At 35.4% G+C, this 16,631-nt stretch overlaps 1 protein-coding gene across 1 annotated transcript in view; it reads right to left on the reverse strand.

Moving 5' to 3' along the window:
• The window catches only part of PPFIA2 (protein tyrosine phosphatase, receptor type, f polypeptide (PTPRF), interacting protein (liprin), alpha 2), a 296,197-nt gene that overhangs the window by 76,463 nt on the left and 203,103 nt on the right, over positions 1–16,631 (reverse strand). Inside the window, exon 7 of the mRNA XM_010007993.1 lies at positions 275–391. Coding sequence (XP_010006295.1) covers positions 275–391 — 117 coding nt within the window. The remainder of the gene's footprint in view (positions 1–274; positions 392–16,631) is intronic.

Consider the following 16,631-nt stretch of genomic DNA (forward strand, 5'->3'; position numbering starts at 1 on the left):
AGCAGGAATCATATCCTTAATTGTAGCATTATGTAAAAAATTCCAATAAAAGTTGGTTATAATCTGTGGGTCTAATTAAATATCCTATCAAATAGCATGGACCTACCAACTTGTATTTCCTTTCCATTTAAACAAGCTCGGTTTTTGATTTTGATTTCACCAGGCAGACAATAATCTAAAGGGATGTCCCATAAAATACGAACATTACAAAAATCTAACACCTGAATATTTCTCATACTGATTGTGTGATCCAATGAAAACTAACATTTTATACCTTTTCATGAACCTTTTGCCCTGGCTCCATTCCTTCAATATGCTCCGATTCAGCAGGCCCTTCACCAGCTGCCATTTTCCTTTGAATGTGTGCATTTTGTTCACGCAAAGCTACAATCTGCAAAAGAAAGGGAAAAAAGTGGTCAACATACATAAGAAACAGAAAAACTATTGAGCAGACAATTTGTTAAATCTATTAACATTTTGATCCTATATTGGCCATTCGTAGCATTTGCAAAATTCTGCCAGTACATGCAGAGAGGTTTAAAAAACAAACACATGAATAATGACAAAAGGCTATGAGGGATACAACAGATCCTACAAATGACAAAAAAAGACAAAATCCTTATTTTGTGCTAGATTTTTAGATTGAAAGATAAAAGAGCTGTTAGGCATTGACTTGTAACACTGCAAGAACCAAACACATTCTTTCATATAGAAACAATGGGTGTCAAACTGGCATTACAAGAAAGAAACACCAAAAGGCTATGAATCAAAACCAAGTGATGTAAAACAAAGTTCTAGCTTTCTGTCATCTTCCCATCTGTTAGTGACTGCGACATATGATCAAAGTGGTTTTTGTTAAGAAAAACCTGTATGTAAAAGTCCTCTACTATGGTATTCATTGACTATTTTAGTGCATATGCAAGTGGGTTTTATTGTACTAAAAGCACTGCTTTATTTATTGGTAGTGCTATTGTAAATCCCATGCAGCTAATGCAAGATAAGCTGCTTTCTCTCTGACTTTGTAGCATGCTCTCAGACAATATGCAGGATGGCAAGATTCAAGTCTCAACATTTTACATGGTATACTATGATAAGTTGGAAGATCTGGACAATATAAACAGTATTTATTTTGATAGATTGCTTGGTTAGTCCCTTTGTACTGTTCTGCTTTCATGAGCACATACAATAAATTATTTACTGAATGGATAACATTGTATATTAAAACAGTATAACACTGGTAGGAAGTACAAATGTTGTTTTTGGAACTCTGCTGTAAATTTAAAGGCTTCCGTCACTGTATTGTGTGTGTATAAATCCTGAGTCAGAAACACCCTAAAACACTGTCCTGTCCTAGAGTACAAAAGCAGGGTGGAGAAGGGAAGATTTAAGGCAGTACTACCAGGTAAGCATGTACAGCAACAACACTTTTGTGGGATATTTAATTTAATTTACATTTCAAATATTTTATTTTTTATCTGAATAATCTAGTGTTTTGGGTTTTTTTTTTAAAGTGCTTTTTTCAAATATGTTTTTTTAACATATGTGGTAAGTTCTGATTGTACAGACCATTTGAATCCCTTCTGACCCGCAACTGAGATCTCAGGGACACACCACTTTAAACAACTTTTCCTTAATATAAATGTTGAACACTGTAGTCATATGAGTCAGGCTGATTCACTGCTCACTAAATTCCAAGTTACAACCCTTGCAGAACTTGTGTGATTCGCAATGATTTCAATGCCAAGACTGAGACTTGAGGGCAGCATTTCACCCAAAACAATTATAAGAAAATATGAGTAGGAATTAAAACTGTCTGAGACAATCTGTGTCTTTTGGGGTTGTACAAATACACTGAGCTTTAAAACATTTTGGTTAAATGAGAGAATTGGGTATGTCTTAAATAACAAAAACAAAACAAAACAAAAACAACAAAAGAAAGGTCTTTATTATATCATTAGCACAGACTCCCTTTATAGGCAGTATTTTAATGACTTTTTGTTTGTTTTTTTCTGAGTAGCTTAATTAATTTATTTTTCTTTAAGGTACAAATGGTTCCCAAATCTAAACATTATTACGATTCTCACCAAGCAAAATTAGCCAACAATTAGTGCAAAGGGTGACTTTCAGGTAAATTAAGGGAGATACATCAATGTATAAATTATAAACTTCTGATTTATGGGAAGTAGTTATACAGCATGTGAAACAAACATAAAATCACAGGATATGTTAACCAGCAGCCACAAATAGATCTGAATTTTCATGTCATAATCTTTCATTGATCCATAGAATGCAGGCTTCACTATGCCTTCATTTTGAATTTTCACCTGTGTCTATTACAAATCCTTCATTGTCCTCCAGCTCAATAAGAATATTGTACAAACATTACTGAAAAATTTTATCATTTCACCACATATTCCATATTTTATTTTTGCTTATCCTCTGCTGGTCTTCAGATATCCTAGGATCATCAGTTTCTAAGTAAGTAAATCAACAAATAAATGAAATAAATTATCCCTTCAAAGTGAAAGGCATATAAAATAACACAATATCACGTATCACTGTTTTGGGGGGATTCACTTGATTTCTGAATGTTTGGGAACAATTTCTTTGCCAAAAGTCCATCACTGTTGAAAGGTTATTGATTCAAATGGTTTATTATTGTAATGAATGCAGAGGAACTACATAGAGGAACAAGATGGAGTTTGAAGTCTGGCACATCTTGAAAGTTTCACTCTTTGTTAGTTGTCTGATATCAGATCTAAGTTGTGAAGAACCACACAGCTAACACTTGTCAGGGCAGAATTAATGCTGCTAAGGAAGCATAGAATCTCCCCTGTGCCTTATAAATAAGCATGGATTTCACTTTTTGATTTGTTGAAGCAAAAAGGTTTTTAATTGCTATCACACTCTTGTTTATTACTTACTCATTTCTTACTTAATTTGAGCTTTCATTAATGTGAAAATTATTTGCAGATGTGCTAATTTAATCACTGAACAATTTTCATTACTTTCTACACAGGTAGCCAAAATATCCCTGGAGGGCTAGTGATGATGAAATAGGTGAAGGTGAGGGCAGAAGAGGCCAAATTTTTTCTTAGGTAGTCTCTGAATCTTCTTAAATTCAAATGATCATTTCAACAGCAGACAGTGATAACAGCATGGGTCTAGGTAAGGAAATGATTGTTCAGCATAGATAAAACTCAGTAATATTACTTTTGAGAAATGCTTGTTTCTTAAACTGATGTGTTTATGTTTATGATATCAAATTTAACATACCTGCTACCAAACATGTCTAGAGAAAGCTTTCCAAATACTACATACTATTTAATCATCTAAGGTTAAATTCTTAATGGTTTTAATGGTAAGTTGACTTTTGAAAAAGTAAAAGGAGACATTCTTGAGGATATAGTCGTGTCTGCTAAAAACAAAGCAAAATAAATTTAAAAAGGGACAGATTAATAATAATGGTTTTTTTTAAGTGGGTAAATACCATTGTTGTATGCATTGTTGTTGTACCCAAAACTGGACAATCAACCTAAACATTTACGTCCTGCTAACATACGAGCAAACGTACCACATATTTTTCCCTTATCAACTTCTGATTGTAGACCTGAAATGATTAGTTTCCTGTTCTAAATTGCTATCACAGACACTATTTTCCTTTTAAGCACAATGGTTGAAATTTGTCCTGGTCCACAGCAACACATTTTAACATGACTCCTCTAAAGTGAGTGTAAAATTGCAGAGATTCTGGTCTCTCTGCACTGAAGTCTAAAGATAGTGTCTGGTTGCAAAGTCTAAATTTGGCTCCTTGTTAATTTTCCAGACTCAGTCAACTGAACTGAACAGTTGGGTTTTGTTTGACAAAAATATGAATTTAAGAGGATTAAAACATAGAGTTTTGCTTCTCTAGTTGGACCTTTGTAACTTTTGCAGCATAAGCCCATTAAAATATCCTGTAAGCTAAAGAAGTATTCCTGTAGCTTGTTCTCTTCTCAGAGGCATGTTGATCTTCAAGATTTTTCTCTCTTTTGTAGTCAGTTTCTATGACTGCCAAGGGACAATTTTATGACATAAAAACTTCAAAGAACTTCCATTGATTTAGATTCTATCTTCTAAATTTCAAAGGTACACAGATACAAAAGGCACAACTTCTAAAGCCCGACTTTGTCATAATCATTATGAACAACTCCTTACACTACTTTTATATTTTTGTCTCAACTGTAAAATATTTTCATATTTCCTGAATTCCAGCTTTTTGAGTTAGAATATTGGTGATCATCCCTGCCATATTACCCATATAAATTCCCCCAAAAATCTTGAAATTGGATTCATTATCACTAGACACTACTGTCTATCATTTAGTTAGGATTCAACAACTCAAATTCAAAACATGTTTTCACTTCCATAGAAGACTAAGTCTACATCCCATGTCTGTACACCTTCAAATAATAATTTGAATTCAGGTGTTAAGGGACTATTCATTACAAATATTAAAATACAGCATAGAACAAAATAACAACACATAAGCCAGAATTTATCTGAAGAAGTACCTGATGTTATAGAACCATACCCATTAGCTGAGTTGATGAAAAGAACAATGTAATATGACAGTAATTTTATAATTAATAAATATTACACAAGACTATAAATCAGTAAACAATAGCATAAATTCTATCTATTTAGCAAGGGAAACACTCTAGTGGGATTATTAGCTGTAGTAGTAAATCTGTCTTGCATCTACAGTCTTGTCTCCTTACTCCTGTCCACATATCTTGAGCATCAGTAGAAAAACTCTCACTAGATTTCCTGGGAGCAGTAATTGTCTCACTGCCAGACTTTGCCTCAAAGCACCAGCATTCTTCAACTCCTTATGGTTTTGTTCAGATATGCATGATCTTTTGGCCACATTTTGCCCTATGTTTTGGTGTTCTGGACTTTTTAATGAGCATGTACTAAAAGAAAGATGACTGCTACTTTGCAACCAGATGTGTAAAACCAAAACTGAATTATTTTATTATTTTCTTCATAAAATTACTTTAAATTGAATAGGAAAGCAGCACATAACCTATAAAACACCAAGAAACCAGTCATATATGGTTTAGATAGAAATATGTAAGAAAATATTTCCCTGTTTAAATATTAAGCTGAAATCCCTCCCTGTTGGTGGAAAGGAACTAAATGCATTTTTTTCTGTTATGAGTCACAGTGGTATTTGGTCTGTAAGTGGTGCTGATAACTACAGGAAGGAAGAATTATTACTTTAGAGAGGAAGAATGGTTTTGTGGTTGAAAACTTGAGTGGACCCATTTGGAAGTCTGAGATGATCACTCTTGGTGTTATCTGACAAGATTTGGGGTGAATCAAAGATTATTGACCAGACAAAATAACAACTTTAGCACCAGGCTTTCCCTGTAATTGCTCTGCCACACACAGAGAGAAGCTCTTGTTATGATCAATATATATCATATACTATAAATTACAAGGATGTTATTCTTGGTACTTTTCCTACCCATAATAATTTAATTTCTTCAAAATCATAGCCCCTGAAGCCTTGTTCCTAGTGCAGCTCTTCTGTAAAAAGTGGGTTCTCCATATCTGACCCCACCACAGAGGAGAGTCTACCTAGAGAAAAAAAGTGAAGTTTCAGCCTTTGGCAACCTGTATCACCCAGTGACTTCAGGCAGAATTACAATAACTGAGTGGAAAATCTTGAACTTATTTGGCCGGCAAAGAGCAGGATAACTGAAAAGGTAACACGTTGAATGCTTGGATTATTTGATTCCTTCTATAAATGTTGGAAATAGAATCTTTGCCAGTGGGTCTTCTGCATCTGAAATAGGTGGGATGAATAACATGTATATCTTTTCACCTGACTGAAAGGAAAAAAGACAATTATCTTAAATTAGAGGCTCCCGTTAAGATGGCTAAATTTAAGTGAAATAAATGCCATCAAAGGACTGAAAAAAATCCAGAAATAACTCTAGTTATGAAGTAAAAAGCATGCCTGTAATATAGTATTATACACTAACCTGATCCTGCCTGCTTCTCAGACACAGTGGGAAAACTGTTCCAGTGACCTTATGGATGAATATTTGAACTCTCACAGTGTGCATACTGCACAGAACAATGTACACAGTAAGGCGCAGAGAAAATATCTATATATTTTTCAAAAGTATGTGGTCTCTATGTAGGCTAAATAAAATCCCACTCTAATTTTTAAAATAGCTGCATAATTCATTTCTCTATTGATTTTTTTTCTTTGAGATTTTTACTACTCAAATGGTATATAAAACCATTTGCCAGAAAAGGATTTAAATGGAATTACTGTAATCATCTTGATTTAATTCTGTTTTCCATTGAATAAATTATTACAGTATGTAGAGATATAAAGGTATTTAATTTAACTAGTAAATATGTAAGGCCAAATGTTTATAGAGGTTTATTTTTTTAGGATTCTTTCTAGTATTTAAAACAGTAGGATTTTTTTTCCATAACTGTTTTAAATTTTCTACTTTGAATGTATTTAATTTATTGTTAATTTAAATAGCTTTAGAACAAGTTAAATACAATATTTTGTTGTTAACAGATGCTCTAAACATACATATATAATGTTAGACATTCCCTAAAAAAGTAAGAACCTGGATCACTTAAAAAATGTCAGGCATTAAAGAATGACCATTATTTTAAACTTTTGAAGAGCTATTTTATATAAAATTTCCTTACCTGAGACTACTGAACTTGTTTATTTGATCTTCCAATATTGAAAAAATTCTATCCTAGGCAATTAAACTCACTGATAACCATGTTATACTTTGCTACAGGCCACAGATCTAGAAGGCTTTTTGTTCAATCAAGAAGGTGTTTCTTTTTACATTGATAGTGTGTTAAACCAAGCTTCCTATGATTGTATTGTGTCAGTTTATATAAGTCTTTCAAAGAACAGTGAAATTGCCTACTCTGATGTCCTTCTGCATTATTCTGTCATAACAGTCTATAAACAGTATTAAATATCAGATTTCAGTCTCCTGAGAACATAATTTAGACTCCTGGTCCACCTTCTAACTTTGCTTTCATTCTCACAGGGATAGTTTGTGTTAAGCTTTAATCAGTGTTTATAATTCCATGTGGTAAATACTAAGTGTAACATGTGGAATAAAGGATGCTTACAGACTGAGGTGATTTCCTTCTGCTTCAATGGAAATTTAAATCCTAATTCGTATTTCTAATTTGTGTTAACCTCAACAGAGCCTTTCAGAAGTCACTCTTTAACAGAGTTCAGATATATTTAGAGTGAGTACAGTTTTTCAATTTACAATACATTTGTCGTTATTAATATTTGTTTCTTTCTGGATATTTTATGTGCAGCTTCTGAAAGGAAGTATAATGGTAATCAGGGTTTTGTATTATCAGGGTCTTGTATAAACACTACACTGTATTTCACTCTTCCTTGGAGGAAAAACATAATGGGATGTACACTTGCCAAATCTTTTCAGGAAAAAAAAAAAAAAGGCTGTTTTAATCTGAGTAAATACAGGTATTAAAAAAGGAGAATTTTTTTCATTAGGGGAAGGGCATCAGAGACAATTAGGTGAGATTTTATCTGCTTCTGAGTGCAGGTTTAGGAAGGATGCATCTCATTTAATGGGAGTCACCTGGATACCTGCTGTAAATTGTAAGAACAGGACTTACGTAAAATCCTCAGATATGTAAAAAATATTAATTTTAATTGTAGTTTTCAATGAGTAAAAAGGATTCTTTTAATATCCTGTTCAAATGAGACTTTCAATATTTAAATAGAATCCCACTGGAAAGTTTCAGCTTTTACTGCAATTTTAATGACTGTCAAGTTGAAGTGTGACAGATTTAGCTGCAGTGCTTTAAGACATTCGTGCCTGTATCCTCTCAGTTTGAGTTTATCAGCAGAATATCTGAAGCAGCATGAGTAAGTGCCAGGAGTTGCTGTTCACAAGTTTCCACTTCAACACAGTTGCATACAGGATGTGTAACTGGAGTACCTGAGGAGCAGAAACGTGTTCTCTCTTTCAGGGACATGGGAAGGTTATACAAGTACAGGGAAAAGTCCACTGGGGATTTGAAATTTGTTAGCAGATCCCTTCAGTTTACAACATAAATGCAATTTACAAAACAAAGGCAAAACAAATTGTGACAGTGGTGTCTGAAAGTCTTCCCTTCCTCCCCTTTCCAACTTATACTCCTTGTATCATGATTGTTAAATTATAGCTATTCCAGCATAGTATGAATTTACCTATATATGTTTTCACACATATTCACATCAATGAATAAATCCATGATAAGTTTGCACAATGGAGCACTCAGAAAATCAGGACCAAGAACTCTGTATAGGTGTTATAATGTGATGGTTTAGAAGTAGTCAAACTAGTATGAAAATATTTGAATGGAAATCTGTTTTAACAGTACAGTGACAGATTTTTTGAATGAACAATTCATTTTGCCAGCAACTAGGTAACTTATTAAGATTTTTAATTTGTTCTGGCAAGAAGATTAGACATTTCTGGGTTTTAAACATATTCCAGTTGAACAGTTCTGTTTTCAAACATGCCTAAAATTTACAACCTGAAGAACTGGGGGAAACCCCTACATTCATACATATGGTTGTTGCACATGCCCCTGTGTATTTGTTTAGGTTGCTTACTGCCTCTGGAATGAGTTAAGAAACCAGGCAGGAAAGCCAAAAATCATGGCATGGCACCTTTTGGCACAAGAAATCATATTTTGCATGAAAGAAGCCACTTCTAAACGACATCATTCTGACAGTGTTTGCAGGATCCCAGAGGAAGCCTTGCATGTGCCAAGCCACAGGGTCTGCCAGTAAACAGTACAGAAATGGATGTAATCACAAGCCCAACAGGACAGCTGTTGGATCACAAGCTCTTGCAGTGAGAAGCAGAGGTACCAACTGAGTGCTTGCTGCCCTGGAGAGGCAATGAGACCTATTTAAACTTCAATGCATAAAGCAATGCACTGGTTGAGGTGGTTTTGGCAGACATTATCCTGACACTTGCCATTTAAACTCTCACAAGGCTTCCTTTTCCAAACAAAAAATTATACTCTAATCAACACGACCAACCAACTCTATTTAGTAAGCCAATTATGATGACTTATCCTGTCACAAAGATCAACACTGTTTTAGTTATTTCCAGCAATCAATGAGGTTGAGTCACAAAATCTGATTGGCATAATTTTCTACATTGATCAAAGGAAGAGCCCAAGTAGGGAACTTGCTTATCTTTGGATAACAGTGATGAAACATATGCTAGTGAGATGGTCCAGTAATAATACCACCAAAGTGTTCCTGAAAACCCAGGGTGGGAGGTGGTGTGTATGGTTCAACTACTTTCTCACTATTCTTTACTAGACAACAGCAGATGGAAGTTGAAGATTCATGACCTCATTTAATGATGGAACTTTCTTCTCATCTACTAAAGGGTCTGACTTGGGTAGATGAGATAAAGAAGGCATTAAGGTAAGAAACCTTTTTTTCCCTATAATTCTGTGATAAAATACCTATGGACTACAGAGTATCGTAATCAGCATTAGAAAGAACAAAATAAAAGAAAAAAGCCTCTTTCGATTGCAAAAATGACTTTATAAGATAGGGAATGAAACCTTCAGCACTTTGGGATCACTTTGGGGGAAGAAAAAAAAAGGGTTTTTTTTATGATTTTTTTTTTTTTTAAACTTAACACTTTTGTCTTGTCCCCCATTCAACTACTTCAACCAAAAAGGATATGATACATTTGCAAGTATGGCTTTTGAAAACTAAGTGTTCATGTCTGACAGATCACCCCAGATAGGTTTATTTTTTATTTGCCTAGATTCTAGTGTACTATATTGCTATTTAAGTGGTGAGCTTTCCAGAAACTTTGCACAGCTGAGCCCTTTAAAACCTGTCCTGACCTATCAAGAAACATATTACTTTATCCAAAGAAAAAGATCTGTAGGAGTTACGAGTAATACATATTTTCAACATTTTTACCTCACAAATTCTTCCCTTCCTTCCTTTTTGAGATTTTTGACCTTTTATTAATATTGCTGTTTAGCTTTCATTGCTATGGAGAAATACTCATTGAGGTGAAATAATCCTTGTGAGGGAGTGTGTATAACCCTTGGAGATTAGACAGTAGTAAGCCTAATGAAAGCAAATCTTGTATGTTTGTACTATAAGGTGTTTAAATAAGTGGAAATTGAAATAGAATCTCTACACTCTTACTTCTTAAAGGACAAGAAGCATTGCCTTGCCATTACTAGAAATGCGTTTGCTAGCAAGTTCTGCAGGAGAATGTATATTCATATTTACAGCAACAGTTTTTAAGCTCATCAGAGGAGCTTTGTAAAAGACTGTTGACTTAAAAATATCAGAGGGTCTTTGTGTTGTGGCTAAACGAGGAGGCAGTACACTGAGCTCCAGCTCTCAGTTACAGCTCTTTTACAGTTTAAGTCTTTGCCTTCTATGTTTCAAGTCCTGTCAAAGACAGCTAAAAACATCTTGCTCCTGCAGCTTCTGGTATGTCTTGGTTATTTTATTCTTATAACCTTGATGCAGGCACTGCTCCCCACGACCTTGCTTGCATAGTGGCTAGCACTTTCAGGCTCTGCCTTGCATGTCACTGAAGTGCAAATTATGAATGACAACATGCAGAGATGACGGGAGATGCCCTGGATCTGTGTCAGATTCATAACTTTAACTAGAAAACATGACATAACCACATGTATGAACATGGTTGTTTGTATTTGTGACAATGTTTGACAGGTCCTGGCTATCAATGCTTTCTGGACATGCCTATGAAGGTCACTTCTGTTCCTGCCAGGGATACTGTGGCCCCAGGGTACCTGCAGCTGTGGCACTCAGCTAGGTGCTGCAGGGGACGGCTTGCAGGACCTCCTGCCGTTCTTTGCATTATCACTGAGCCCTGACTCCTTCTGAACACTAAGTGCCTGGATCCGCAGACATTTTTATATTTTAAATGTAGTAGGGTTTATTAGTCTCCTTCACTTCATTATGGAGTCTAAGCCAAATTAAGTGTTACTGTGTAAATAACTGTTTCGTGCTATTGCACATGATCTAGAGCATGCACCATTTATTTCTACGGTGTACTGGCAACACCCTGTAAACACCATAAGAGCAATTTAAAGCAGTTGTGTAGTTGCCATTATGAAAAAAAATTGATGTCAAGACTTTTCACAGAAGATTACCAGGTGCATTTCAGTACATTTTCTTCAAAAACCCTTCTCTAAGTAAACAAAAATTCACTACTTCAAATTTGTCACAAAAATAGTGTGAAACACAACATATAGCGAAAGAACTGTCTTTTACTGAGACTAGCACAATGGAAAAATGATAACAAATATCAATTACACGGTTACATTATAGTGTGCATTTGACACCTGATGACTCATTTTTCTTGCTTTTTTTTTTTTTCCTAACCAATCTCAGCAAAATAGTGGCAATGTTATCATTCTTTCATTATTCCTTTCACAAAGATGCTATTAGTGTACCCAAAACAGGATACAAAAGCTCTAGAGTTTGTTGATAGTAGAGGAACTAATTTCCAGCTGCTCAGAGTCGAGGATGAATTTGTCAGAAACTGTATGATCTTCATTGTTTCCAATAATATATAAGTTATTGAAATATATATATATTGAGTGCTTATATATATATATATAAAATAAATATGATAGGTAATAGATATACTGATATTTTTTATATATGTATATATACATCTACTGTGTATATAATTATGTATGGATATAAAAATTTAGACATACAAACATATTTTTAATACTCAGGACATTTAATTTAAATACAATGATGTGTCTCTAGGTCTTTATGCAGTTGCTTTTAGTACATAAGCATTTAATTGATATCTACCCATGGCTGAGCTATACAATTCAGTTTAAAAAATTCTACTCTGGTTAAAATCAAGTATTTAGTCTTTGCACTGCAAATCCATTATCCTCTTCTGATTACATTCAACACATTCTTTGAGCAAAACCAGTCTTCCCCAAATGAAATTTTGTATTCTTTGTCTGTATATTGTCGCCCACAGATTTTGAGATTGTTTAGGTTTAGTTTGACTGGACACATCTGCTATGAAAACCCTACTAGTCTGCACATGCAGTTTTATTAGATCTTCCTATATGGTGTATCTGTATTAAAATCACCATCTTTACTATTGATTGTACAGAACACGACAATACAACAGATAGATAGGATATGAGTAGAAATCCATAAAGGAAATTAATCTTACCCCAGAAAAACAATTAAAGAATATCAAAACCCTGATCTGCATGCACAACCTGAAGAAATCCCAATTTAAATCTAATTCCTAATCTGTTGACATCAAATCACAGTAGAGTGAATGAAAGTCAATGACATCATTAATGGGAATGATTTTTTCCCACTGATCTCTCCAGTGAAAATCAAGTCGAGGGTCCTAACTGATACAATTTTAGAACATTTTTTAATGACAACAAACATTCCTCATATATGGACATTTTAAAATAATGTTTTTATTCTAGGATTACTATAGTAATGCATCTAACATGATTGCCAATTTCTAGGAATTATACATATGGTTTCTTTATTTTTTCTTCTTTCTTTTTTCAGCCGTGGTCAGTACTGGGACTGATGCTGTTTAACATCTTTGTCATTGACATGGACAGTGAAATTGAGTGCACTCTCAGCAAGTTTGCTGACAACACCAAGCTGTGTACTGTGGTTGATACTCTGGAGAGAAGGATGCCATCTAGAGGGACCCTGACAGTCTGGAGAGCTGGGCCCATACCAACCTCATGAAGTTCAATGAGGTCATGTGCAAGGTCCTGCAGCTGGATTAGGGCAATCCCAAGTACAATTGCAGGTTGGGCAGAAAATAGATTGAGAACAGCCCTGAGGTGGCCATGTGTGCTTGCAGCCCAGAAAGCCCATCCTGGGCTGCATCAAAAGAAATGGTGCCAGCAGGTTGAGGGAGGTGATGCTCCCCCTCGACTCCACTTTTGTGAGATCTCACCTGGAGTACTGTGTCCAGTTCTGGAGACCCCTACACAGAAAGGACCACAGAGGAGAGCCACAAAGTTGATGAGTGGGCTGGAGCACCTCTCCTGCAACAAAAGCCTGAGAAAGTTGGGGTTGCTCAGCCTGGAGAAGAGAAGGCTCCAGGGAGACCTTATAGCGGCTTTCCAGTACCTGAAGGGGCTACAGGAAAACTGAGGAGGGGCTTTTTTATGTGGGCATATAGCAATAGTACAAGGCATAATGGCTCTAAACTGGAAGAGTAGATAGATTTAGACTAGGTATCAGGAAGAAATTCATTTCTCTAATGAGTGAGACACTGGGACAGGTTGTCTAGGGAGGCTGTGGATGCCCCCTCCCTGGCAGTGTTCAAGGACAGCTCATACAGACCTTTGAATGGCAAGTTATTCTTGATTCACTTTATTGCTGACAGTGCTCATGGACATGTTTTTACTGTTTTACTAGTTAACTACTTTCTGATTTTGTAGAATACTCTTAGAGCTGCATGTGCACTGTTGGGTTGAGGTGATCTAATATGAAAAAACAAAAGTTACATTTGTTTTGTTTGCAAGTTAATGGAAGGATTGATTAATAAATATGAACCTATTGAAGCTTAAAGTTGATTTTATTTATGGCCTATGTAATTAATTTAAACTTTTTATTCAAATGCAGCATATAAAGTCTATGCACACACTACAAATTTAATTATGGAGAGCAACAGGGATAAAACATAATACTGTGCTCTTGTTATACTATTTAACTATTTGTTTTGAGAGTTAGTGGATGTAGAGGTTCCTAACAAATTATATAATACTTAACAAATATACACAACATTGCATAATCATTCCAAAGATGCACATTAAACAAAAGATAATACAATATATTGTTACAGCAGATTAAAAACAAAGGATAATGGATATTTGCTTTGCATTTTCCTCTAGATGGATGCACAAGAAGGTTGTTAATGATAAAGAATCAACAAGAATGATTCTTGCAGTGAAATTATCTTGATCTACATGAAAACTCATTTGATAAATATCAAATGGTCCTGAAGCTGATAGAGACAGAAAGATAATAATCTTTTAAAACCTAGATTTATACCACCAATGCAAGATAAAATGGCATACATTTTACAAGTTTATGAATCCCAAAATAACAGATCAAAGATAAGCAATGTTTTCTTTCTGATGTCTTATGAAAGGCACTGTGAGCAAATTAAACATTAGGCATTAAAATTTTCACTGCTATTCTTTATTCAGGTAATAGTGAATTCTACAATGCAAAGTGGCTAGACATGACTTTAAAGATACGCTATGTTCTTCACTTTAGCAAGTTGATGTGTTTATTAAAGACACAGATTAGGCCACCTTTTTAATACAAATAAAAATAGTTTTGCTCCAAAGGTAAGATTCTGAAAACTTAGGTCACAGGTATGATAGAAATTAGAATATAACATTGCAATTAATATTTCTCACAGATTTCCTAGTTAATTTTCTTTAATTATTTGTACTAAAAGGTTGGAAAAAAGACGTGAAAGACTAAAAATTTCTCATCATTTGGTTAACAATAATCAGTAAGGAAGGTGACAGGAATGAAGCTTAAGGTGTGATCTAAAGAAGGGAAATCAAAACTTTTTCTAATATTAAGCAACACGTATGAAAACACTGCAGGCCTTGAGAGGAAACTCTCTGGAGTATGGGAGAATTCATGGGGTGAGGATGGAAATGAGTAACATCACTGAAAACTGTTAAGTCAGTATGAGATTGTGAAAGCAAAGCTAAACCTCTCTCGTTTTTCAGACAAACTGAATGAGAAACTCAGCAGATCCAGCAGATGGACATGTCAGAGCAACAAGGCAGCAAAGAGGACCTCCATGAATTCTTGCAGAAAATGTTCACATTAAACTGTCATTCAATAGTGAATTTAATACCTTCTTATCTCCCAGAAAGTGCACACAAAACCCAGACTACGGAACATAAGGAAGATTACATTGTCATGACAGAGGAGCAAGACCTAACTTGCTTTCAGAATGAGAATCCTAGAAATGTGGTGTTTTTTGTTTTTTTTCAAAAAGCACACAAAAAGAGTAAAATACTGCACTGGACAGGATTTAGGCTTATTTTGACAAGGATGCTAATTTTATGGACAGTTCGTGCTGCAAGGTTCAGAGGAAACTGGGTATTTTTAATCTCTAGTCAACATTTACTCAGAGTTAAAACCAAAGTGGTAAACCTGTTTTTCTAAAAACAGGGACCAGGTTTTCAGTAAGTTAAATGCTTCAGTCAGACAAAAAAGATGAAGTAGATTTGAAGAGAATTTGAAAAATGTATTTCTAACATATAGCTCTCTGTTTTTTTAATGTGTATTTAAGCAATTGCTCCATAACTGTATAGCAGGTTTGGGGGATGTGGCATTCAGGATGTACAGCGCTTGTCTCATACAATCCAAGAGATAAGCGATGGACTTTGGCACTCAGGATATCTGTTGTCTGTCTTGTGGCACCTGAGAGTTGAACTACATTTGCTGATGGACTAAAGAGATGTCTCAGCAACCCACCCAACCCTCTCCTGCAAGGAGTACCTGAGAACTGGGGAGTTTAGTGTGGGACAGGCTGAGACCGGAGACAAAGGAGTTCTACAGCTGGCACTGGGAGCAGAATATCCAGTGATAACCAGGCCTTGATATGGAAACCACCAACTTAGCAGGACAGGACAAGGAGTGCCAGTCTCAAGCTACTTCCTAGGACCGAAACTCCACCACAAGGAACTAATCCTGTGGTGCTAGTTGACTCAACCTCCTCCTGTGTAATGGCTGATCTCATCAATTAGCCAAACAAAGACTACATAGCCCCTGGCATCATACTTGCCCTTGCTATCACAGAGAAGATCCGAAGGGTTTTTCCCTATGCAGGGAGAAAAGTGGGGGTGCAGTGGGCAAGAACTGTATAAAAATCTGGGACTCTATGGGTACATTCGAAGCACTTTTCCACCAGGAACTACTTCCCCACCGATGACATGGACAACATCGCTGGACCGTGGGTGGTAACTATGCTCTTGCTTGCTGTCCTCTATCTCTCTGCTTTCTCCTCTCTTTTCTGTCTCTGTTTTCCTGCCTGTCCTACCCGCTCTAGGGACTTTTGTTGTGTTACTGCAATAAAAGTTTGTTGTGTGTGTGACATCTGACCTCGTTTGTGTCTTAATTTCACCATTTGGGATCACCTTTATAAAAAATCGCCACGTATCCCAATACCAGATCGTGACAGGGGAACAGTAGAAAATTAACAAGTCGCAGTATTACATAGCTTTTTTATCTTTAGCTGAGTTCCTTTCATCATTATCTTACAAAACTCAGATTTTTATTGCCTTTGGAAAGTGCAATTAATGTGTCATAGAAGTTTAAAAGTAATGTATGTCTGCTTACTGATACACAGGGATTTTCCATAGGAGAATATTCGGAGGTACAACAGATCTCAGATTGTTTTATGAATAATTCAAGTAAAACTAAACTCTAGTCTTCAGTGATAAATCTGTGATACTGGGATTCAGTCTAGTCACAAATCTTGAGATAACAAATC

This window comes from Chaetura pelagica, unplaced genomic scaffold, assembly GCF_000747805.2.
Source record: "Chaetura pelagica isolate M959 unplaced genomic scaffold, ChaPel_1.0 scaffold50, whole genome shotgun sequence".
Lineage (NCBI taxonomy): Eukaryota > Metazoa > Chordata > Aves > Apodiformes > Apodidae > Chaetura > Chaetura pelagica.